The sequence below is a fragment of the Bufo bufo genome, chromosome 5 (genome assembly GCF_905171765.1).
Source record: "Bufo bufo chromosome 5, aBufBuf1.1, whole genome shotgun sequence".
Classification (NCBI taxonomy): Eukaryota; Metazoa; Chordata; class Amphibia; order Anura; family Bufonidae; genus Bufo; species Bufo bufo.
This window is the reverse complement of record NC_053393.1, coordinates 464,718,483-464,745,745: the sequence shown is the minus strand read 5'-3', so window position 1 is coordinate 464,745,745 and position 27,263 is coordinate 464,718,483. Positions and strand designations below refer to the sequence as shown.

Below are 27,263 nucleotides of genomic sequence, written 5' to 3'. Positions count from 1 at the left end.
AAAAATGCTCCCGTTCTGTGTGCCAGTACAAAAAAATTCCCTCAGTGCCCCCAGTTAAGCTAATGTCCCCATAGTGCCCCCATAATGTGTGAAAGTATAAAATACCCTTATATAATGTCCCTAGTAAATGCCCACATAGTGCTCCTCTCCTCTTCATCATAGTGCCCCCATAATGTGCCAGTATAAGATTCCCCTATAGTGTCACCCAGAATGTGCCAGTATAAACGCCCCTTCTTAGTGCCCCCATATTGTGTCTATATAATATTCCCCCATAGTGTTCTTCCCCCCCTCCAACACCATAGTGTCCCCATAATGTGCCAGTATAAGATGCCCCTATAGTGTCCCCCATGTGCCAGCAATGCCCCCATAGTGTCCCCCATATGCCAGCAATGCCCCCAGTAGATGCTCCCATAGTGTCCCCATGTGCATGTAGCCTAAGAGCAAGACTTCAGGTTCGGATACTATTTAAAGAGAGACTCTTAACTGCAACTACACCTCAAATGAAGGTTAAAAGAGTTTTTTCGAGACTTACCGTATTTTTTGCTTTATAAGACGCACTTTCCCCCCCCCAAAAGTGGGGGGGAAATGGCCCTGCGTCTTATAAAGCGGATACTTCGCTGGCCGCTATGCTGCACAGCGCGACCAGCGAAGTATTAATGTGGAGGGAGGAGGCGGGGACACTCATGGCGGGGCCCGGTGCAGTGACTTTACTCTAATACACCGGGCCCCGCAACTGTTAAATACATTCAATCTGATCTATATCTAAATGTATACGCACTGTTCGGTACTTACTGTAGTACCGTAAGTATAGTATTAAGACGGCGCAGACCGGCATCTCCCTCGGTAATGCGCCGCCTGCCGCAGCTCCCTCTGTCATGCGCTGCCTGCCCCAGCTTCCTCTGTCATGCGCTGCCTGTCCCAGCTCCCTCTGTCAGCTCCCTCTGTCATACATTTAGATATAGATCGAATTGAATGTATTTAACAGTTGCGGGGCCCGGTGTATTAGAGTAGAGTCACTGCACCGGGCCATGAGTGTCTCCGCCTCCTCCCTCCACACTGATGCATCTGATGGGGGATCTGTAGATGACACTTATGGGGATCTGTGGATGACATAAGTGTCATCCACAGATCCCCCATCAGTGTCATCCACAGATCCCCCATCAGTGTCATCCACAGATCCCCCATCAGTGTCATCCACAGATCCCCCATCAGTTTAATCCACAGATCCCCCCATAACAGTGCGTCATCCACAGATCCCCCCATAACAGTGCGTCATCCACAGATCCCCCCATAACAGTGCGTCATCCGTAGATCCCCATAACAGTGCGTCATCCACAGATCCCCATAACAATGCGTCATCCACAGACCACCATTAGTTCAAAATCTATCAAAAGCACACCTTTTGGTTCAAAATATTTTTTTCTTATTTTCCTCCTCAAAAACCTAGGTGCATCTTATCATCAGGTGTGTCTTATAAAGCGAAAAATACGGTAAATACTGATTGGTTGGACCCCCACTGAATAGCAGTTTGAGAAGACACCGGCGCTCCTGTGAGCACCACGGCCTTCTCCGTGCTCACCAAGCACAGCGCCAAACATTGTATAGCGGCTGTGCTTGAAATAGCAGCTCAGCCCCATTCTCTTCTATGGGGCTAAGCTGCGCCTAAGCCATGTGACTGATGAACATCGTTATCAACTGGCCTAGGCCCTAGGCAAAGCTGCAAAAAAGGCAGAGGATAGGTCCAGTGGCGTCTCTAGCTTTAAAATTTTGGGGGGGGGGGGGCACATTGGGGGCCAGGACAAAAGTAGGGGAGGGGGCAGCTATAACAATGATACATTTACACAAGAATGCTTAGAAATGCTGCGATACTTTACCCAATACCTAAAACCGCAACAGGGAAGAAAAGTCCTGCTGTCTGTGGTTTAAAAAAAACTAAAACAATCACTCAGATTTCCACATGTCCTAGTTGCCTGTGGATGACACTTTTATAGGGAGGGGGATCTGTGGATGACACTGCTATGGGGGGGATCTGTGGGTGACACTTTTATAGGGAGGGGATCTGTGGATGACACTGCTATGGGGGGGATCTGTGGATGACACATACCATATATAGCATCTTATGCTATATGTGTCATCCACAGATCCATCCCATAGCAGTGTCATCCCCATTTCCCCCTCCATAACAGTGTCATCCACAGATCCCCCTCCCTATAACAGTGTCATCCACAGATCCCCCTTCCTATAACAGTGTCATCCACAGATCTCCCTCCCTATAACAGTGTCATCCACAGATCCCCCTCCCTATAACAGTGTCATCCACAGATCCCCCTCCCTATAAGTGTCATCCACAGACCCCCCTCCCTATAACAGTGTCATCCACAGACCCCCCTCCCTATAACAGTGTCATCCACAGATCCCCCTCCCTATAACAGTGTCAACCACAGATCCCCCTCCCTATAACAGTGTCATCCACAGATCCCCCTCCCTATAAGTGTCATCCACAGACCCCCCTCCCTATAACAGTGTCATCCACAGACCCCCCTCCCTATAACAGTGTCATCCACAGATCCCCCTCCCTATAACAGTGTCATCCACAGATCTCCCTCCCTATAACAGTGTCATCCACAGATCCCCCTCCCTATAACAGTGTCATCCACAGATCCCCCTCCCCGCCTCTCACAGGAGTGTACATTTGACATTTCTAAACTGTAATCCATATCCTGCAGTAATTAACTTTAAATCAGGATTCAGCGGCCGCTCATCTCTGCTAGTACCTTAAACCTTACACCACTCAGCTAGCTTCGGTAACAGGGCCAGGCTACAGCCTACAGGCACTGCCTGTTAGTTGTTACCGAGCGAGTGCTGATTTCTGCAGGTCAGAGGATACGGATTACAGTTTAGAAGAAATGTACACTCCTGTGAGCGGTCCAGACCAGTGGCGGATCCAGAGCCTGGTCTCGGGAGGGGCACTTCCAGATTATTTTCTGTCCGCCGCCACAGAACAAGGGTGCTTATAGAACAGACTACACAGTGTAGAGGTATACTGTATATTGTGTGGCACAGTGTAGAGGTATAGTGTATATTGTGTGGCACAGTGTAGCGGTATACTGTATATTGTGTGGCACAGTGTAGAGGTATACTGTATATTGTGTGGCACAATGTAGAGGTATACTGTACATTGTGTGGCACAGTGTAGCGGTATATTGTACATTGTGTGGCACAGTGTAGAGGTATACTGTATATTGTGTGGCACAGTGTAGAGGTATACTATATATTGTGTGGCACAGTGTAGAGGTATACTGTATATTGTGTGGCACAGTGTAGCGGTATACTGTATATTGTGTGGCACAGTGTAGAGGTATACTGTATATTGTGAGGCACAGTGTATGCTATATGTGTATAACAAACATATTTCACATGAAAACTTACAATTACTTGGCTTGACCCTTGGGGATCTCGGACACCACTTCAACACTTTGGCCGGGGGCTCGGCGGAGCTGATGTTGTGTTTATCCTAATGAGAAAGATTTCATAATAAGGATTTAGAGAAGGGGCAGAGGGATAGCAGAGCAGGGAGAAGCTGGTGCTGCTACTAGGGGGTCATACCATGGGGGAGTAATAAAGCCCACCATAATGCCCCCCAGTAGAAATAATTCTCCTTATAATGTGACAGTGCAAAAAATACCCCCTTGTAATGCCTCCAGTTGAGCTAATGTCCCCATAATGTGCCAGTATAAAATACCCCTATATAGTGCCCCCAGTAAATGCCCCCATAGTGCTCCTCTCCCCCCTTCCTCCTAGTGCCCCCATAATGTACTAGTATAAAATGCCCCATATATCGTGCCCCAGTAGATGCCCTCAGTGTCCCCCATAATTTGCAAGTATAAAAATTCCCCTTCTTAGTGCCCCCGTAGATGACTCCATAGTACTCCTCTCCCCCCTTCCCCATAGTACCCACCATAATGTGTCCCAGTATAAAATGCTACTGTACAGAGCCTCCCATATAAAATACCCCTTCTTTGTGGCCTCAATAGATGCCCCTATAGTGCCCACCAATAACGTGCCAGTAATAAGTGCCCCCAATAACGTGCCAGTAATAAGTGCCCCCAATAACGTGCCAGTAATAAGTGCCCCCAATAAGAGCCCAGCACCCCATCACGTTCCAGTAACAAGAGCCCCCCAATGTTCCAGTAACAAGAGCCCCCATCATGTGCCAGTAACAAGAGCCCCCCATCATGTGCCAGTAATAAGCCCCCCATCATGTGCCAGTAATAAGCCCCTCCATCATGTGCCAGTAATGAGCCCCCCATCATGTGCCAGTAATAAGACCCCCATCATATGCCAGTAATAAGCCCCCCATCATGTGCCAGTAATAAGCCCCCCATCATGTGCCAGTAATAAGCCCCCCCCATCATGTGCCAGTAATAAGCCCCCCCAATGTGCCAGTAACAAGAGCCCCCCTAATGTGCCTGTAATAAGCCCCCCATCATGTACCAGTAATAAGCCCCCCATCATGTACCAGTAATAAGCCCCCATCATATGCCAGTAATAAGCCCCCATCATATGCCAGTAATAAGCCCCCATCATGTGCCAGTAATAAGCCCCCCCATCATGTGCCAGTAATAAGCCCCCCATCATGTGCCAGTAATAAGCCCCCCCATCATGTGCCAGTAATAAGCCGCCACAATGTGCCAGTAATAAGTCCCCACAATGTGCCAGTAACAAGAGCCCCCCTAATGTGCCATTAATAAGCCCCCCATCATGTGCCAGTAATAAGCCCCCCCATCATGTGCCAGTAATAAGCCCCCCCAATGTGCCAGTAACAAGAGCCCCCCCTAATGTGCCTGTAATAAGCCCCCCATCATGTGCCAGTAATAAGCCCCCCATCATGTGCCAGTAATAAGCCCCCATCTTGTGCCAGTAATAAGCCCCCCCATCATGTGCCAGTAGTAAGCCCCCCATCATGTGCCAGTAATAAGCCCCCCCATCATGTGCCTGTAAAACTATTGTAAAAAAAAAATAAAAAAAACACTTATACTTACCTCCATATCAGCAATGCAGGCCTCTTCCGGCCTGTGTCCCGCGCTGTATGGCTCAGGCGGCGCGATGACGTCATCGCGCCGCCTGCGCCGGCCTCTGATAGGCTGCCGGCCTAGTGCCTGCAGCCTATCAGGGGAAGGGACACGCCTCTCCCTCCCCAGCACAGGAAGATGACTATGGAGATGAGCGCAATGGAAGCGCTCATCTCCCTGTTGTGCCCGGCTGCAGCCGCTCAGTTGGGGGGGGGCACAGCGTGATGAAAAATATTATTTTTTGCGGCACTGTGGAATATGTTGAAGCTATATCAACAACAGGGAATAAATACATATTGAGATGTATAGCTCTTTCCTTTGACATGGTTAGCACCTTGCATTACTTGTCATTCCTATTATTAAAGGCGTTGTCTCACTTCAGCAAATGGCATTTATCATGTAGAGAAAGATAATATAAGGCACTTACTAATGTATTGTTTTATCCTTTGCTGGCTAGATTCATTTTTCCATCACATTATACACTGTACGTTTCCATGGTTACGACCACCTTGTAATCCAGTAGCAGTGGCCGTGCTTGCACACTAGAGAAGAAAGTCCTGGACTATGCATTCTCCTGTGGTCCCAGCCACCAGTGAGTCCGATTTTTTTTCCTATATTGTGCAAGCATGGCCATAGCTGATCGATTGCAGGGTGGTCATTACCGTGGAAATGAGCAGTGTATAATGTGATAGAAAAATGAATCCAGCCAACAAAGCATGCATTATAGACAATCGCAATACATTAGTAAGTGCCTTGTATTAACTTTCTCTACATGATAAATGCCATTTGCTGAAGTGACACAACCCTGTTGTTAACAGCTGCAGCCTCAGCATATCTGCCTTGTGTATATCACCACTGTGGATACAGGATATGCCACATTTAGGCCTCTTTCACACGACCGTTTTTTTTTTCCCCCGTTTACGGGCCGTTTTTTTGCGTTCCGTATACGGTCCGTACATGGAACCATTCATTTCAATGGTTCCACAGAAAAAACGGAATGTACTCCATATGCATTCCGTTTCCGTATTTCCGTTTTGTTGAAAGATAGAACATGTCCTATTATTGCCCGCAAATCACGTTCCGTGGCTCCATTCAAGTCAATGGGTCCGCAAAAAAAATGGAACACATACGGAAATGCATCTGTATGTCTTCCGTATCCGTTCTGTTTCTTGCGGAACCATCTATTGAAAATGTTATGCCAAGCCCATTTTTTTTCGATAAAATTACTGTATACTGTTTATGCCAAACGGAACGGAAAAACGGAACAGAAACGGAAACATGACGGAAACAAAAAACGTAACAACGGATCGCAAAACACTGAAAAAGCCATACAGTCATGTGAAAGAGGTCTTATGCCACATGTAGCAGAGAGGAGAATATGACTATCACCCTGTGTGACTACCCTATTTACAGACCCCTTAGTACTGCCTGGCTATCGTATTTACAGGCCACCTAGTACCGCCTGTGCACCATATTTACAGACCCCCTAGTACTGCCTGGCTACCGTATTTACAGACTACCTAGTACTGCCTGGCTGCCGTATTTACAGACCCCCTCATACTGCCTGTCCATTGTATTTACAGACTCCCTAGTACTGGCTGGCTACCATATTTACAGACCCCCTAGTACTGCCTGTCCAACGTATTTACAGACTCCCTAGTACTACCTGGCTATCGTATTTACAGACCGCTTAGTACTGCCTTGCTGCCGTAATTACAGACCCCTTAGTACTACCTGGCTATCATATTTACAGCCCCCTCGTACTGCTTGGCTACTGTATTTAGAGACCCCCTTCTACTGCCTGACTGCCGTATTTACAGCCCCTCTAGTACTGCCTCTACACTGTATTTACAGACCCCCTAGTACTGCCTGACAACTGTATTGACAGACCACCTAGTACTGCCTGGCTGCTCCATTTACAGACCATATAGTACTGCCTGTCCACCGTATTTATAGACCTCCTAGTACTACCTATCATATTTACAGACCCACTAGTACTGCCTGGCTGCCATATTTACAGACCCCCTAGTACTACCTGACCATGGTATTTGAAGACCCCCTCGTACTACCTGTCCACCCTATTTACAGATCTCTATTACTGCCTGTCCACCTATTTACAGACCATCTAGTACTGCTTGTCCACCATATTTACAGAGCTCCTAGTACTACCCGACTACCGTATTTATAGACCCCCTTGTACTGCCTGGCTACCGTATTTACAGACTCCCTAGTACTGCCTGTACACCCTATTTACAGATCCCCTAGTACTTCCTGACTACTGTATTTACATCCCCCTCGTACTGCCTAGCTACCCTATTTACAGACCCCCTGGTACTACCTGACTATGTTATTTTCAGATTCCCTGGTACTGCCTGGCTGCCATATTTACAGACCCCCTACTACTGCCTGTCTAGCGTATTTATAGACCCCCTAGTACTGCCTGTCCACCATATTTACAGACCTCCTAGTACTACCTGACTACCGTATTTACAGACCCCCTTGTACTGCCTGGCTACCGTATTTACAGACTCCCTAGTACTGCCTGTACATCCTATTTACAGATCCCCTAGTACTTCCTGACTACTGCATTTACATACCCCCTCATACTGCCTAGCTACCCTATTTACAGACCCCCCTAGTACTACCTGACTATTATTTTCAGATTCCCTGTTACTGCCTGGCTGCCATATTTACAGACCCCCTAGTACTGCCTGTACACCCTATTTACCAACTACCTAGTACTGCCTGACCCGTGTATTTATGGACCCCCTAGTACTGCCTATCCACCCTATTTACAGACCACCTAGTACTGCCTGTCCAACCTATTTACAGACCTCCTAGTAATACCAGACTACCGTACTGCCTGGCTACCATATTTACAGATCCTTTAGTACTACCTGACTACGGTATTTGCAAACCCCTTAGTACTGCCTGGCTAGCTGTGAGTGGTTGCTGACAGGAGCAGTCTGTGCTGAGGGAGGTGAACGCTCGGGGCTGTGTGGAAGCGGCTGGTGCAGGCAGGGAGCAGCAGGCTGTGATGCAGCAGTGTTTCCTCCTCCTCACTTGTGTGCTGTGTGTGTGACAGGCAGGAGCCGGTGCAGGAGGCTACAGCACGCATATAGCGCACAGCGGCGGAGGGAAGACCATGCTGTCCCCGCAGTGCTCGGCAGCAGTATGACTGTGGGGCAGGTGAGGAGGAAGATGCAGCCCACCTCAGAGAGCAGCAGCAGCGGCGGCGGCACCGGAGTCAGCACCGCAGGGCTTAGCCGCAGCAAGAGCGTCCGGGAGCAGCAGGCGCAGCTGAAGCACAAGCTGAGGGAGCTGCCATCCCTGCTGAGGAGCGGGCTGACCCTGCGGAGAAGGAGCTCGGTGTATGGACCCTCGCCTTCCTTATCGGACACGGAGGAGACCGCGGCGGCCACTGCCACCAATGGCCCGGTGAGTGTGACACCTCATGGCTTCCTGCAGTCACCGCACCTGGAGAGCTCCTGGCGGGGTACAGGTCGTTCACTACATGCCATATACAGCAGCGGGGCCGAGCACATGTAACATGCCAGTGCTTATAGCCACATGCCAGTGTACTGCAGTCACAAGCCATATGCCAGGGTACCTAGTGCATTTCCTGTATTCCACAAGCCATTTCATGCACCCTGCACTAGAACCATATGCCATATTCCAGGGTACCCAGTGCATTACTATACACAAAATGCCATATGCCAGGGTACCCGGTGCATTTACTGTACGCCAAATGGCATACTCCAGGGTACCCAGTAAATTTACTGTACACCAACAGCCATATGCCAGGGTTACCAGTGCATTTACTATATACTAAATGCCATGTGCCAGGGTACTTGGTGCATTTACTATACACTAAACACAAAGTGCTAGGGTACCCAGTGCAATTGCAACACACTAAATGCCATATACCTGGGAACCCAGTGCAATTGCTGTGTTCCACAACCCATAAACATGGGTACTCAGTATTTGTGAGGCGCTTTATATACACTAAACCCTACGGCAGTGTACCCAGGTCATGTACTACAATTACACTCTATATGGCAGGGTGCCCAGTACGTTTACTGTATTACATGAGTACCCAGGTTGTGTACAGTACACTAAAACCATATGACAGGGCACCCATTGCATTTATTATACACTACTTCCATATGCCAGGGTACCCATTTATACAACAAGCCGTATACTAGTACGGTCCTGTATATCTGTTCATGTTAGGAGCAACATATCAATGCATCCAATTTCTATACACTACAATCTGTGTGCCAAGGTACCCAGTGTATTTACTATACACTGCCAACAATACACCAGTACAGGTACTTACCAGATCATTTAAGGGGCAGCATGCCAGTGCGCATCTATCATTAAAAGAAGGGGATGACACCATTACATTCCCACTACCAGTGCACCCATTGCTTTCGCACTACCAGCAGTCTCCTAGGACAGCATTCGGTTTATTAATACCGCAGGTGACACACTGGTAATCTCGGTGCACTCGGGTCATGTAGAGTGCAAGTATTATACATCTAGCATATCCATGGTGTTTACTTGCAGCATGCCAGTTTACCAGTGCATTTACATGGCGTTCAATATTCCAGTGTGCCAGGCTGGCCATCGACACCACAAGCTTTTACACCGTGACACTAGTGATAAGCCCCGGGGACAATCGCTGTCATTATCTGGGCTATTTTGGATTGACAATCTGTTATTGATGGAGACTGGGCGATGAAATGATCATTTATTATGAGGCACTTTACATGTACTGGTTGTGAATTGTATGTATCGTTTCAATTGGGAGAAATGCAGGTGACTGTATGGGTGCTGCTCTCCACCATACATTTATGCACTGAGCCCTGTAACGATGCTCCTAATCCTCTACAAAGGGAAGAAAATGCCATACATCTCATTCATTTAGAGAGCATGCCAAGGTGCCAGTGGCATTTTCTTCTGCTGCAAATAAGACAATTCATCTACTTTAGCAGGATGCCACGTTATCACTCATAGCACTAAAGCTGGCCATAAACACGAGATATCAATCGCCCGACTCCTCCATTAACACCTACATACGACCAATAAGTACTAAGTATCTCTGTAGGCAAAAAAGACCATCAGATTGTCAATGGATCCGGTCAATAACAGTGGAATTAATCAGCTAAAATGTAAAGGTATCCTCGCTTGGGGTAGTTCCAACTTGTTAGGGTCTCTTGACAAAAAACTGATCACCAATTGTCTCTTCTTGGACCCCCGTGATCAGCTGTAATCCGTGATGAATCCTAGTGTGTTGATTTCCTGCTGTTCTCCTATAGGAGAAATGAAGCATTACACAGTGCCCATTCAAATCAATGTGTTTTCTGTGTAATACAGGGCAGGATGGTCATCCAGAGTGACAGATACTCTTTGTAACCACTCTTCATTTTAGACAACAGATCAGGATCCTGAATAGAGAACTCCTCTATATTAAACGATTATTCCAGTTTTGACAAGTTATCCCTGATTGGGGATGACTATTAGATTGGTGGGGGTTCCAGTAGAAGGACCCCGACCAATTACGAGAATGGGAACCCTAAACTCTCGGGTGGCAGGTTGGGCATGGGCGCTGCATTCACTGCACTCCATTCATCTGTACGGGAGTTCTGGAGACAGCCGAATACAGCAATCAGCTATTACCAGAACTCCCATAGAGATGAATGGATCTTCAGGAGTGGCAGTGTGCATGCCCGACCTGCCGCTCTGTTCATTTTGGGTGGTTCTGTTCTTGTGATCAGTGGAGGTCCCAGTGGTAGGACTTCGGTGCCTTCTCAAAAAGCTGATTGGCGGGGATCCCAGGTGTCAGACCCCCACTGATCAGATACTGATGACCTATCCTGAGGATCTATTAAAAACCATAGTTAGGCCCCATTCACACATCCGCAATTCCGCTCCGCATTTTGTGGAACGGAATTGCGGACCCATTCATTTCTATGGGGCCTTACGATGTGTGGCCCGGAATTGCGGACCCGCACTTCTGGGTCCGCAATTCCGATCCTGAAAAAAATAGAACATGTTCTATTTTTGTCCGCAATAGCGGACAAGAATAGGCATATTCTCTTAGTGCCGGCAATGTGTGGTCCGCAAAATGCGGAACGCACATTGCCGCTGTCCGTATTTTGTGGATCCGCAAAACACACATGGATGTGTGAATGGACCCTAAGGCTGACTTAATTTCTGCGCTTTGAACTCTGGCAGTCTCTTCCGGCAGAGAAACAGACTCCTGGAGATCACCATATCCGGCATAGTCAGATACCACCGTGCACCGCCAGATCCCCATTTACTGTAATGGAATCCGGTGGGAATCCGGCCAATTTTCGGCATACATGCTGGCTTTCTGCCGGTCAATAAAAGCTGCGTGTAGTATTCTTTGTCCAACTGAAAGCCGGCATGTACACCGGATACAGTGAATTCCGTCAGTTCCTCCGCTGAAACAGACTGCCAGAGTTCAAAGTGCATATGTGAACCTGGCCTAATACCTGAAAGCCCCTGAAAGCATTTGACTGGGTGAATACATACACAGCTTTTGTGTCAGCCTTTGGAGCAGTATTTTGAGCCAGTGCTAAAAGTGGATTAAAATGGAACTGGAAATAATAAGGACCTTTTTTAGGCTACTTTCACACTGCCGTTTCTGGGTCCGCCTGTGAGATCCGTTTCAAGGCTCTGACAAGCGGCCCAAAACGGATCAGTTCAGCCCCAATGCATTCTGAATGGATAAGGATCCGTTCAGAATGCATCAGTTTGCCTCCGTTCAGCCTCCATTCCGCTCTGGAGGCGGACACCAAAACGCTGCTTGCAGCGTTTTGATGTCCGTCTGACGAAACTGATCAAAACGGATCCGTCCTGACTTACAACGTAAGTCAATGGGGACGGATCCGTTTTTACTGACACAATATGGTGCTTTTGAAAACGGATCCGCCTCCCATTGACTTTCAATGTAAGTCAAAACGGATCCGTTTGCATTATCATGAACAAAAAAATGCAAACGGTAATGCAAACGGATCCGTTCTGAACGGATACAAGCGTTTGCATTATAGGTGCGGATCCGTCTGTGCAGATACCAGACGGATCCGCACCTAAACGCAGGTGTGAAAGTAGCCTTAGTGCTCATGCACACAGCTGTGTCTTTTGTCGGATGTGGATCCATTCACTTCAATCGGACCGCAAAAGAGGCAGCAGCACACCGTGTGGTGTCCGCATCCGTATGTCTGTTCCGAGGCACTGCAAAAAAATAGAACATATCCTATTTTTGTCCACATTATGGACAAGGATAGGACAATTCTATAGAGGACAGGACGTTCAGTTCTGCAAAATGCGGAATGCACGCCGTACATGGTGAATTGCCTGACCAAAAGCTAAGCTCATTTAGACATCTCTTCTGTAATCTCATTATCTCAGCATGGTAACGGCTGCAGAATTAAATGTCGGAGGATCTCCTTAAACAGTGTTGGGATCTTTTGTTCTACTGAGAGGAGTGATAACCTGCATTATACTGTTAGCCTGGATTCTCGCCCTAGTTCTGACCATGGACTGAAATATTGAATTGTGTATGCATGGCTTTACCTAGATATAATGTCATTTCATCACACTATTTAAGGGATGGCACATGGCACACGTGTGCTGCCGTATGGTATCTATGTATGGCTCCATAATACCCGATAGAGATTCTAGGAGACAGCAAATCCATGATATCTGATAGAGCAGTCATCTCCAACCTGTGGCTCTCCAGCTGTTGCAAAACTATTACTCCCATCATGCCCTAAAAGCCGCTGGTTGTCAGTGTGATGGTAGTGTTGAGCGAACTTGTGGTTTCAAGTTCAGCGTACAAGGTTGGGGTTCGGGTTATCTAAGAATTCTGTTATGGATTCCACTACCGTGGACCATAAGTTATGGTCTGTGGTAGCAGAATCCATGACGGAATTCTTAGATAACCCGAACCTTATACGCTGAACTTGAAACCACAAGTTTGCTCTACACTATACGATGGGAGTTGTAGTTTTGCAACAGCTGGTGAGGCATAGGTTGGGGAATATTGCGACAGCATGCCATGTATGAATAGAGACACATGAAGGTACTGTATGATCCCGTTGACTTAATGGGTGCTGTATTATGGCAGTAAACCTTGGAGCTTGTATGCCGCCATGCACATGAGGTTTTACCTTTTTATGTTTATGTATCAAATCATATTTTTTTTCAATCATTTTTGCATACATGTATGAGGCTTTAGCTTTATACAGTATATGTATATTAGAGGATACCATAGGAATAGAATATAAATTACACAGAATGAGTCCTGTAAAAAATGTTGTATATTTTTTTTCCTTGAGCTATAATTTGAGCCGATTCTAGCTTATGTAATCCCAAAGGATTTATGATATATTACCTTTGTGTGACACAACTAGTTTAACTGGGATGCTACACTGGTAACTAGATCAGTGTCCCCTTGTAGTAGATTAGCCGTGTAATGGATACATTTGTCAGTATAACACATGTCATGTCTATTTCTTCTTTTTATTTAAAAAGTAAAAGGGTTTGTAACTTATAATAAAAATACCATACGGACCGGTCAGCACTGCTGTATTGCCACGCAGAGGCCTGGGGTTTCTATGTTCTGACTAGAGTTGTTGCGATACCAAATTTTTGATTCGGTTTCGATACCATAAAAAAGTATTGCGATACTCGATACCATTCGATACCACGTGAAAAAATAAACCAAAAAAGCCACATGCATTCCGCATTTTAAAAAATGGCGAATTGCGCAGTTTTTATTTTTTCTGTTCCGGCGTTCACCGCATAGATTTAAAAAAAATATATTTTAATAGTTTGGACTTTTCTGACGTGGCGATATGTGATATGTTTATTGTTTATACATTTTATATGTGAAATTGGGAAAGGGGGTGATTCATACTTAATATTTTTTTTTAATTTTTTTATTTATTTTATTTTTCACACTTTTTATTTAATATCTATTTCCCCCTTAGGGGCTAGAACCTTGGATTTTTTTCATCCCTTGTCCTATTCACCCTGATAGAGCTCTATCAGGGTGAATAGGACTTTACACTGTCCCTGCTGCTCTGTGCTCTGTGCACACAGCATCAGGGATGTTACCATGGCAGCCATGGCTTCAGTAGCGTCCTGGCTGCCATGGTAACCTATCAGAGCCCCAGGCTTACACTGCTGGGGCTCCGATCAGAAGCTGCCACTGCACCACCAATGAGGGGGAGGGGACCCTGTGGCCACTGCCACCAATGATTTTAATACTGGGGGGAGGGGGCACTGTGCCACCAATGATTTTAATGGGATGGGGGGTTGAGGGGGGGAGGGCACCACCAATGATAATTACCCCTTAATACAGGAGGCGGGTAATGGCAGATCAGCAGCAGTTAGCCCCTCAGGTGCCGCACCTGAGGGGTTAACTGCCGCTGATCGTAGCTCCCTGTCAGGGGCAGGGTGCCGGCAATGCGATTCTGCTGCCGCCACCCGCCTCCTGTATTATGTGTTAAAGTCTGGACCCATATAAAGTAGTCTTTCAGTATTAGGCTACACAGAGCGGCGCCCAGAGATGTCCCAGCACTTACTATTATTCCTGGGCGCCGCTCCGTTCGCCCACTGTGCCCCATTACTGTCTCCTGCTCCATATGCCAATTACTATCGGAGCAATGGGGAGGAGACAGCAGCTTCTCTAGTGGGCGTTCCTTCTCCCTGGCTGTAGCGCTGTCCAATTGCAGCGCAGGGAGAAGGAACGCCCACTAGAGAAGCTGATGTCTCCTCCCCATTGCTCCGATAGTAATTGGCATATGGAGCAGGAGACAGTAATGGGGCACAGTGGGCGAACGGAGCGGCGCCAAGGAATAATAGTAAATGCTCTGTGTAGGAAAAGTCCTTTCATTGGTGGCGCAGTGTGCCCGCCCCTCTCTCCGTTCATTGGTGGCAGCAGCAGCAGCACAGGGGGGAGGGAGAGACTACTTCCTTCTTCCCTGTGCTGCTGAGGGAACATGAGCAAGCTGACAGCAGCTCGCTCCATGTTCTGTGAAACTAGACTGCGCAGCCCAGTATCGAAAAAATGGAAATCCCGGTATCATATCGATACCGGGACAAAAGTATTGATTGGGTATCGAAATTTCGATACCCGCAACAACCCTAGTTCTGACTTTTTTTTTCGTTAGAGTCAATAGATATTGTGTAAAGTGCTCTGAAGTATGCTGGTGCTATAGAAATAATAACCAAAATACTGAATAAAATAGACACATAAAATACACCACAAAGTTGGAGTAATGTATGACAGAAAAGTGATGCAAGGTACATCATGTCATTAAAATGCCATATTCTGCTCCTTGAACAATATATTTGAAGAAAGTTGACAAAATCATTGTTTTTTTTTACTTTTTAATTGCGAGATACTGGCATACGGCCAAGTACCTGTATAGCTACTGCGTGGTGGGTCTAGTATGTTGAAAGTTTTTTTGCAAATTTAACATCTTGTTTGTCCATTGTGAAGTGTAGTTCTTATCACAGTGCTGCTATATGTGCCCCCAATATATCTAGCACTTCTTCAATAGACTTCCATTGATGCAGATTCCAGTATACAGTGTACCTTTTTACTGGGGTGTTTTATAATTATGGATTTTAATTTTATATCTACATGGATAACATAAATGTTGTAAGTCCCATACTAAATGTGCATCCAGTTTCCATGAAACTAGGAACCTAAAAGTGAAAGATGCAAATACAGGGCAGGTGGGGCAGCGGGGTAACTCCTTCAGGTGTTCTTTCTTCACTTATGCAATTTTTTCAGGGGTTTTAAGTCCTTAAAAAAGACCAAAAATAATCACACTGGCCAGGGTTTACTGATGTGTTGTCATCAAAAATCTGACTAAAAAAGTGGGGCAAGTAGGGTTTCTACAATTTTTATGGACTTGGATCAATTTCGGCGCAATTGTGGTATAAAAATCTGTCTCAAAGTAAGCCAACCAATGGTTGGTATAGAGTCAGAGAAAAGCCAGATATAATCTAGCCTGAGCCTCTGTGATAGATCTGGTGCAGGTCTAGACAGCCTGTCTAAGTTTACTCCTTCTACAGCCCCTCTTTCCATTTACGTTCCATTTTTGCGTTCCGTATACGGAACCATTTATTTCAATGGATCCGCAAAAAGAACGGAAGGTACTTCGTATGTATTCCGTATTTCCGTATTTTTATTCCATTCAAAGATAAAACATGTCCTATTATTAACGATCCGTGGCTCGATTCAAGTCAGTGGGTCTGCAAAAAAAAACGGAATTCATCCGTATGTCTTCCGTATCCGTCCTGTTTTTGCGGAACCATCTATTGAAAATTTTATGCCCAGCCCAATTTGTTAATGTACTTACTGTTTAAGCATTATTGTATGCTTCTGTTTCCGATCCGCAAAAAACGGATCCCAAACGGACACCAAACAGCAGAACGAAAAAGGAAACACTACTTAAACAAAAAACGGATCAGTTTAAAATGGATTACAAAACCATTAGTTTGTGTGCAGGAGGCCTTAGGCCTCTTGCACAGGAACGTATTTTCTTTCCATGTCTGTTCCATTTTTTTGCGGACCGTATACGGAAGCATTTATTTCAATGGGTCCACAAAAAAAACGGAAGGTACTCCGTGTGCATTCCGTTTCCGTATGTCTGTTTTGCAAAAAAATAGAACATGTCCTATTATTGTCCGCATTACGGACAAGGATAGCACTGTTCTATTAGGGGCCAGCTGTTCCGTTCCGTAAAATACGGAATGCACACGGACGTCTGTATTTTTTGCAGATCTGTTTTTTGCAGATCCGTTTTTTACGGACCACAAAATACATACGGTCGTGTAAAGAGGCCTTAGTAAATGTGAGCCATTGTCTCGCATCAGATCAGAAGGGTGTCAACAGCGAGCCTTGACATAGCAAGAGCTTTTTGGAACAGTTGGTGCCAAATTGAAATAAAGCAGGCTGCGTAATAAATGTCTTACATCTCATAACATAATAGACACTTCCTTACACCACATCATTGCTGTTGTAAAAAATGGTATGAGTCCAGAATGAATTTGTGTACCATTGCCAGAGGTTTACACACGCCCAATGTGCATCTTTTATTTTTATTTTTTTTGTAGTAAAACAAGATTAACCCCTTAAAGCAAAACGCAGTGCATGTATGGCGGGGGATGCATTGCGCGCCCGATCACTGCAGGGGTCCGGCAGTCCCTGGTAGCTGGGCCCCTGCTGTATCTGCGACATCACTGTTTACAGCTATGCCGGCAGATTAACCCCCTCTATGCCGCGGTCTGCGATGACCTCGACATAGAAGTTGTTTCTGGCGGGTGAGGGAGTGCATCAAGTCCCCGCGCTGCTGTGGCGGGCACTTCCATGTGACAGAAGGCAGCCCGATGCCGTGCAGAGGCTGCCCAATGCCTTGCATGGCATCGGGAACTGCCTTCTACGGGTACCTCAGACTGGGTCTCCTAGGTAACCTGTTAGTGTATGACACTGAGTAATACACTAACAGGCAATGCATTACAATACAGATGTATTGTAATGCATTGCAGAGGGGATCAGACCCCCAAAAGTTGAAGCCCCAGAGTGGGACAGAAGTCAAGTTTAAAAAAAAAAAGTAAAAAAAAGTGTTTTGAATAAAAAAATTAAGTTTCAAGTAGGGATGCACGATATGGGAATTTTGTGCGATTGCGATTAGGGCCCTAAAAATTGCGATAACGATAAGTGATGCAATATTTTAAGGGAATTGTGCTAGAGGTCTATTTGCTTGGATTTTCAAGGCAAAAGCACACAGAAATTACTGATAATGCTGAAATGTAGTTATGCTTAACTCAAGAACTGAAATGCACAATGTTTTTCAAAATAAAACATCTTTTACTAAATTAAAAAACATTTGCATTATTGCAAAAGTACAAAATACAAAACTTGCCATTTTCTTAATAGCACTGCACAGAACAGATAAACAGAATAAATAGAACATTTGTTCATTAAAATAACGACTTGCCTCCAGCCCCTCCTCCCTCCCCGCACTGTAACTGATGTATCGCCGGCCGCGCTGTGCAACATAGCGGCCGGCGATACATCCGTGTCAGCCACGTAAAAAGTCAACCATTGCTTTATAAGACGAACTGCCATTTTCCCCCCACTTTCGGCGATTGCGATATGGCGATTTATTGCGATTGCTTTGGCGATATATTGTGCAGGCATAGTTTCAAATTAAAAAAAGAAAAAAAAAACGCCACTTTCCATTGATTTTATAATAAAAAAAAAAGAAAAAAATATTAGGTATCGCTGTCTCCATAACGACCGTCTCTATAAATATATCGCATGATCCACCCCGTCCGATAGACACAATAAAAAATAAAAACTGTTTCAAAAAATGCCATTTTTGTCACCTTACATCACAAAAAGTGCAACACCAAGTGATCAAAAAGGCGTATGCCCCCCAAAATAGTACCAATCTAACCTTCACCTCATCCCACAAAAAATGAGCCCCTACATAGGACAATCGCCCCCAAAAAAAAAAAAAATATGGCTCAGACTATGGAGACATGATTATTATTTTTTGTTTCAAAAATGTTTTATTGTGTTAAATGTAAAAAAAATAAAGTATACATATTAGGTATCGCCGCGTACGTAGCAACCTGCTCTATAAAAATACCACATGAACTAACCCCTCAGGTGAACACTGTGTAAAAAAAAAAAAAAAAAAAAAAAAAAAGTCTGAAAAAAACATTTTTTTTGGGTCACCTTACGTCACAAAAAGTGTAGTAGCAAGCGATCAAAAAGTCATATGCACCCCAAAATTGTACCAATCAAACAGTCATCTCATCCCGCAAAAATGATACCCTATTTAAGAGAATCGCCCCAAAAAATAAAAAAACTATGGCTCTCAGACTATGGTGATTTATTTTTTTTTTTGTTTTAAAAATTATTAGTGTATAAAACTTAAATAAAAAAAGTATGCATATTAGATATCGCCACGTCCGTAACATCCTTCTCTATAAAAAATATCACAAGATTTAACCCCTCAGGTGAACACTGTAAAAAATAAAAAAAATAAAACGGTGTTGTCACCTTACATCACAAAAAGTGTAATAGCAAGCGATCAAAAAATCATATGCACCCCAAAATTGTACCAGTCAAACAGTCATCTCATACTGAAAAAAACTATGGCTTTCATAATATGGAGACACTAAAAAATATTTTTTTTCAAAAATGCTTTATTATGTAAAACATATTTGGTATTGTCGTGTCCGTAACAACCTGCTCTATAAAAATAGCTCATGATCTAACCTGTCAGATGAACGTTGTAAATAACAAAACATAAAAACAGTGCCAAAACAACAATTTTTTTTGTTACCGTGTCTCACAAAAAGTGTAATATAGAGCAACCAAAAATCATCTGCACCCTAAAATAGCACCATAAAATATATGAAACAGCCTTTAGTACGTAGTAATCCGAGTGAACTGACTGCTTACTAATGTCCATGAAATTCCTGTGAGATCTGGAAGGGAGGATTTTTCAGCTTTGTCCTGGAGCAGCGCAGTCCATTTACAGAAACGCTAAAATAGCACCAATAAAACTGCCACCTTATCCTGTCGTTTCCAAAATGGGGTTACTTTTTTGTAGTTTCTACTCAGGGGTCTTCAAATGTGACATGGCAAGTTAAAATGATCCCAGTGAAATCTGTCCTTCAAAAACCATATGGCGTTCCTTTCCTTCTGCGCCCTGCTGTGTGCCCCTACAGCAGTTTACAAACACATATGGGGTGTTTCTGTAAACTACAGAATCAGGGCAATAAATATTGAGTTTAGTTTGGCTGTTAATCCTGGCTTTGTTAGCGGAAAAAAAATGATTAAAATGGAAAATCTGCCAAAAAAGTGAAATTCTGAAATTTCATATCCATTTTCAATTAATTCTTGTGGAACACCTAAATGGTTAACAAAGTTTGTAAAATAAGTTTTGAATACCTTGAGGGGTGTAGTTTCTAAAATGGGGTCACTTTTTTGAAGTTTCTTCTCTAGGGGTGCATCAGGGTGGCTTCAAATGGGACATGGTGTCAAAAAAACAGTCCAGGAAAATCTGCCTTCTAAAAACGATATGGCGTTCCTTTCCTTCTGCGCCCTGCCGTGTGGCCATACAGTAGTTTACGACCACATATGGGGTGTTTCTGTAAACTACAGAATCAGGGCAATAAATATTGAGTTTTGTTTGGCTGTTAACCTTTGCTTTGTTAGCGGGAAAAAAAAATATAAAAATGGAAAATCTGCCAAAAAAGTGAAATTCTGACATTTCATCTTCATTTTCCATTAATTCTTGTGGAACACCTAAAGGGTTACCAATGTTTGTTTGGAAAATCAGTTTTGAATACCTTGAGGGGTGTCGTTCATAAAATGGGGTCAATTCTGTGTGGTTTCTATTATGTAAGCCTCACAAAGTGACTTCAGACCTGAACTGGTCCTTAAAAAGTGGGTTTTGGAAATTTTCTGAAAAATTTCAAGATTTGCTTCTAAACTTCTAAGCATTCTAACGTCCCCAAAAAATAAAATGGCATTCATAAAATGATCTAAACATGAAGTAGACATATGGGGAATGTAAAGTAATAACTATTATATGAGGTATCACTATCTTTTTTAAAGAGGACCGTTCACCGATTCTTACCCTATGAACTAAGTATACAGACATGTGGAGCGGCACCCGGGGATCTCTCTGCACTTACTATTATCCCCGGGCGCCGCTCCGTTCTCCTGCTATGCCCTCCGGTATCTCCGTTCCCTAAGTTATGGTAGGCGGAGTCTGCCCTAGCGCTGGCCAATCGCATTGCAGAGCTCACAGCCTGGGAGAAAATAACCTCCCAGGCTGCGAGCTCTGCGCTGCGATTGGCCAGCGCTAGGGCAGACTCCGCCTACCATAACTTAGGGACTGGTATCTCCGCCTACCATAACTTAGTGAGCGGAGATACCGGAGGGCATAGCAGGAGAACGGAGCGGCGCCCGGGGATAATAGTAAGTGCAGTGAGATCCCCGGGCGCCGCTCTCCATATCTGTATAGTTAGTTCATAGGGTAAGAATCGGTGAAAGGTCCTCTTTAAAAGCAGAGAAATGTAAATTTGGAAAGTTGCAAATTTTTCCAAATTTTGGGTAAATTTGATATTTTAGTATAAATAAAAATGAAATATTTTGATTCAAATTTACCACTGTCATGAAGTACAATATGCGACGAGAAAACAATCTCAGAATGGCCTGGATAAGTAAAAGCGTTTTAAAGTTATCGCCACATAAAACTGCCACATCTCAGATTTGCAAAAATCTGTCTGGTCTTTAAGGTGAAAAATGGCCCGGTCCTTAAGGGGTAAATTTTAGCACACGTCTACCATAAAAAAAATTTGATGATGCATTATGTATGATAAATGTGTCCCATTGGCTTTTATTATGTCATTCCTAGATGTACTCTCCATGGCTTTAAAGAAGCTGTGCAAGAATGTGTTTTTTTTTTGTTTTTTTGGGCAACCCCCCTCCCCACCCCCCCAACCAACACACACACTTTGCCAGACCTGTAAGGGCTCATGCACATAACCGTATGTATTTTGCGGTCCACAAAACACAGATACACCAAAACATCCGTGTGACGTCCGTGTTACATCCATTGTTTTTGTGGGTCCATTGTAACAATGAATGCCCTTGTCCGCAAAACAGACAAGAATAGGACATGTTCTATTTTTTTGCGGAGCGGAAATACAGATATGGAATGCACACGAGTCATCTCCGTTTTTCTTTTGCAGCCCCATTGAAATAAATGATTCCACATACACGGCAGGCTGCAATAAAAACATAACTGAGACGGACAAATAATACATTTGTGTGCATGAGCCCTAAAGGAAAGATTGCTTACCTTCTTCCCTGTGCTCCAAGCTTCTTCTTCTTCTCCAGGTCTGTGATGCTCTTCTGGGCTCACTTAATGTAAACATCTGATTTGACAATGCCGCAAAGAGACCTGATCCTTCTTGCGTCGTGTGACCATGTGTCATACTGGATATTTACATTGAGGGAGCCCAGTGAAGCATCGCAGGCCTGGAGACGATGGAGTGGGAAGCAAGCACCAGGAAGCAGGTAAGTAATCTTCTCTTTATAGGTCTGGCCAAGTGGGGTGTTTGCCAACCCACCTCCTCACTATTCTTGCACAAGCCCTTTAAGGAGTTTCCTCTGCTGCACAGACAGACAGCACTTTGATTTCCTGGTGTGATAGAGGCAGAGATAGCTGCTTAAATCTGCTGTCAGGATCTCACACTCTGAAATACCAGCTTATTCATATAAACTTGTTTAAAAAAAAATCATATTAAAAATACAGGTTCAGTTAGGGAAAGTCATCACAGAGAAGGGAGATGAACAGCAGACTGCAATATAAGCTTTGAGCTAAAGAAATGAGTCATCTGAAACCGAGCAAAAACGTTGTATATACTAAAGTATGGGAAAGTCTATGCTCTATTCACCATTCTCACACAACTCCTTTTAAATACTGGAGATAGACCTTTAGGGTGGATTGACATTTTTATTAATTTTTTTGCTGAGAAAATACAGGATGTAAAAGTAAGTTTTATCAGCTCTCTTCCCCCCCCAAGTTTGGCTTTTTACGTGTCTCATGTTGAAGCAAAGATGTTTTTTTCAGACTTTTTTTTTCATCCACTTTTCTATGTGGAAGAAAAGTCTGAAAAAAACCCACTATTCAAACAAATGTGCCAATACAAAAATGGCACTAAAAAAACCTACCAAAAATCTAAGTGGTTTCAGCAGGAAAAAAAGCCAAAGTAAATTTGTGTAAGGGTCCTATTACACCTGCAGATGAAGTAGACGATTGTTGGAAAGGGTTGCTTTCCGACAATTGCCTTCTCGATAGCTGAGGAGACCGCTGCAATTATATGCAGCGATCTCCTCCCCAGTATGGGGAGAAGCGATGGCTTATAACATCGCTCGCCCCCATACTGAATCATTGTTTGCCGGTGGCAGATCGTGATTACATGGCACAATCTGCCGCCTACAAACGAGGTTTTTTAAGCCTGCTAAAAAATTCCGTTTAGTAATCGGCAGAAGTATTGTTAGCGATAATCTTCAGGTGTAAAAGAGCCCTAAGAAGGAAACGTGAAACAATAGATACTATGGATGGGTTAGAAATCAGCATTTCTCATCAGTGTCCCCAGATTGTGGAAATAATGTACAGGGTGCAGGTTACTCTATTTAAAGAGGTGAAGTATTGACATCTGTCACTGGCTATGAAGAGGAAGAATATGTTGAAAATGTCATTTTGGTAGTCAAATCATTTTGAACATCTACAAAAATGAATTATGGTGCATTAACTCCTTCAAAGGTGCTCTGATGGTGTGTTCACGTACAGCAGACAATTTCTGTGTCTGAACACAACATCTGCATACATCTGAACGAGGTTTGCAGCTTCTTAACAAACCCTCCTAATTTGGTCTCCTCTTTAGTACAGTAATTATGGGATATGCATAATATATACATCTCGCTGTGAAGCTGCAGTTTTCATGAAAGAAGCATTTCTGGGAAATATTCCCCTAAGTCAGGAATGGCCAACCTGAGGCGCTCCGGCTGTTGCAAAACTACAGCTCCCAGCATGCCCAGACTGCCTACAGCTATCAGCCTACAGCAGGGCATTGTGGGAGTTGTAGTTTTACAACAGCTGGAGAGCCGCAGGTTGGCCATTCCTCCCCTAAGTGGTCCTATGATAACTGATATGGTGAGACTGCGTGTAAAAATGGTGATTATTGATTTTTGTTAAGGTTTTTCCCCCGTTGATTGCTACATAAACACTGCCTCAATATTCAGGTTACATATCTAATTAAAATGGCACTTCCCATTTGCAGATCAGATAAATATGACTGGAACCAAAAAGCCATATAGAGTTACTTGTTAAATACCGTAAAAGCATATATTATCACTGGTGGAACTAGATTTTCCAACTCTTCCGAGAGCTGAGAATTACCAATTGCATTATGGTAACAATTAGAGATGAGCGAATTTCCGGTTATGAAATTTATTTGCGATTCGTTTACTGGTAAAAGGTGAATTGCGTTATGAATTCTGTTACCACGGACCATAACGCTATTCTATGATGGAATGCATAACGGAATGCCTTTAGAGGCATTTTGTTATTCATTCTGTCATAATAGAAGTCTATGCGCTGCATAACAGATCTGTCACGTAGGGATGTGAAGAGTGCATCCCTGATCTCCACCCGCACCTCTGTCCCTAACTACTTGCACGGCCCGTCCTAACTGACAGCGTACAACTTGGCGGCGGTCCCTAGCTTAGATACGTGCAGAGGCCTAAAGAGAGCTAGAGTAACACGTAACAGAGTCAGGGAAGCAAAGGTCAAAGCCAGGAGGTCACGCAGGTACACAAGGGAAAACACAATAGCAAGGTCAACACAAACCGAAGTCAGAAGCCGAAAGGTCACGTCAATTACAAGGAGGTAACAAGGTTGAGGTAAAAAACAAAGCCGGGGTCCAAACACAATAGCAAGGTAACAATAGGAACGCTGGTGAAGGTAGAAAGATCAATCACAGGCAACCTGTGGCCAGCAGGCTGCCTGTTTAAATAGCCCAGACTGGTGAGTCACATGACGTGGCCAGGGTCACTAGTAGACCTTGGTCCCATATCTCCATGGACTTTATCACTGACTTGCCGGTGTCTGAGAGTAAGTCGGTGATATGAGTAAGTCGGTGAACTCATCTATTGGTATGTCTCCTTTTTTTTGTAATCTTAGTTTTCATCTGCGTTTTAGTTCGTTTTCCCCGTCTTCCTCACAAGTTCCTTAAGCTGATCTGGTCCAAGACTCCTAGGTCTGGTCTGGTAGGGGAGTTACGACCACTGCCCATCTCTAGTGTGAATAACGTGAGAATCCCAGTCAGGCGAATAAATCAGGATGTTATCTAAATAAACAATTTTCCAATAAATTGTCTAAACATGTCATTGACAATATTTTGGAAAACAGCCCGAGCATTACTTAACCCAAACGGCATCACTAAATATTCATAATGACCCTCTGGGGTATTAAAGGCCGTCTTCCACTCATCCCCCTCCTTAATTCGGATAAGATGATAGGCCCCCCTGAGATCAAGTTTAGTGAACCAGTGAGCTCCAAGAATTTGATTAAACAGGACTGGAATCAACAGCAACGGGTACTGATTCTTAACAGTAATCTTATTCAACTCTCTCTATAATCAATACACGGTCTCAATCCACCGTTCTTCTTAGCAACAAAGAAAAATCCCGCCCCCATAGGAGACACTGAGGGTCTAATATCTCCTTTTTGTAGACTCTCCTTCAAGTAGTCCCTCATAGACTTCTGTTCTGGACCTGACAAATTATAAATACGACCCCTAGGGTACTTAGATCCCAGAACAAGGTCTATGGCACAGTCATAAGGTCTATGAGGGGGAAGGAAATCAGCCTCGGACATAGAAAAAAACATCAGCAAAGTCACTAATGTATGTGGAAAGAGAGTTTGACTTCGCAGAGACTCCACTGAATAACGGGTAGACAACATGAATCACATTTCACCCCCCATTTCTCTAATTCACCCGTGGACCAGTTGATGACTGGATTATGAACCTGGAGCCAAAGCATACCCAGAACTACCTTCACGGGTAAAAAAAAAATTAGAATCAAAAAAAGTACACTCCATATGACAGACCCCCACAGTCAAGGTTATTTCCGGAGTATAATTTTCACTTTTTCCCTAATTCGTTGGACCAGTCTAACATCTAGAGTCATAGTCTGTTCTAAATTGTCAGGGAGGGGGAAACTGACCAACATATCTTTCAAGTCTACTGAGAGCCCCAAAGGAAACTGACATCTAAGCGCTGGATCATTCCAACCAGAGGAAACGTACCATTTCCAGAATTAGGTGCAATATTCCTCCAGGGGTCTGTCTCCCTGACTAAGAGACCTTAATTTACTCTAAGCTACGGCCGACTTATCAGGTTCATCGTACAATACACTTAAGGCCTGAAAAAATGATTCAACATTAGCTAGACAAGGGGAATCCGTGGGGAGAGAGTAAGCCAATTCTTGCGTCTCTCCCTTGGTATTGGAATGCATTGTAAAGGATTAGACCCCCAAAAGTTCAAGTCCCAAAGTGGGACAAAAAATAAAGTGAAAAAAAGGTTTAAAAAATAAAGTTTTCCCCCCCAAAAATATAAAGTTTCAAGTAAAAATAAACAAAAATGTTATTTTCCCCAAATAAAGTTAAAGAAAATTGGTAAAAAATAGGGGGGGAAAAAAAGTATACATATTAGGTATCGCCGCGTCCGTATTGACCGGCTCTATAAACATATCACATGACCTAATCCCTCAGATGAACACCATAAAAAATAAAGTGTGCTAAATAAACCATTTTTTGTCACCTTACATCACAAAAAGTGTAATAGCAAGCGATCAAAAAGTCACACGCACCCTAAAATAGTGCCAATAAAACTGTCCTCTCATCCCACAAAAATCATACCCTACCCAAGGTAATCGCCCAAAAACTGAAAAAATTATGGCTCTCAGACTATGGAAACAATAAAACATGATTTTTTTGGCTTCAAAAAAGAAATCGTGTAAAACTTACATAAATAAAAAAAAGTATACATATTAGGTATCGCCGCATCCGTGACAACCTGGTCTATAAAAATATCACATGATCTAACCTGTCAGATGAATGTTGTAAATAACAAAAAATAAAAACGGTGCCAAAACAGCTATTTATTGTTATCTTGCCTCACAAAAAGTGTAATATAGAGCAACCAAAAATCATATGTACCCTAAACTAGTACCAACAATACTGCCACCCTATCCCGTAGTTTCTAAAATGGGGCCACTTTTTTGGAGTTTCTACTCTAGGGGTGCTTCAAATGGTACATGGTGTCAAAAAAACCAGTCCAGCAAAATCTGCCTTCCAAAAACCGTATGGCATTCCTTTCCTTCTGCGCCCTGCCGTGTGCCCGTACAGTAGTTTACGACCACATATGGGGTGTTTCTGTAAACTACAGAATCAGGGCCATAAATATTGAGTTTGGTTTGGCTGTTAACCCTTGCTTTGTAACTGGAAAAAATTTATTAAAATGGAAAATCTGCCAAAAAAA

The 27,263-nt window shown here is 44.0% G+C and overlaps 1 protein-coding gene across 1 annotated transcript in view; it reads left to right on the top strand.

Moving 5' to 3' along the window:
- The first annotated feature begins 8,119 nt into the window (after nucleotides 1-8,119).
- RAPGEF5 (Rap guanine nucleotide exchange factor 5) overlaps nucleotides 8,120-27,263 on the top strand; it is a 358,807-nt gene continuing 339,663 nt past the window's right edge. The window contains exon 1 of the mRNA XM_040433729.1: nucleotides 8,120-8,510. Coding sequence (XP_040289663.1) covers nucleotides 8,247-8,510 — 264 coding nt within the window. The 5' untranslated portion in view covers nucleotides 8,120-8,246. The remainder of the gene's footprint in view (nucleotides 8,511-27,263) is intronic.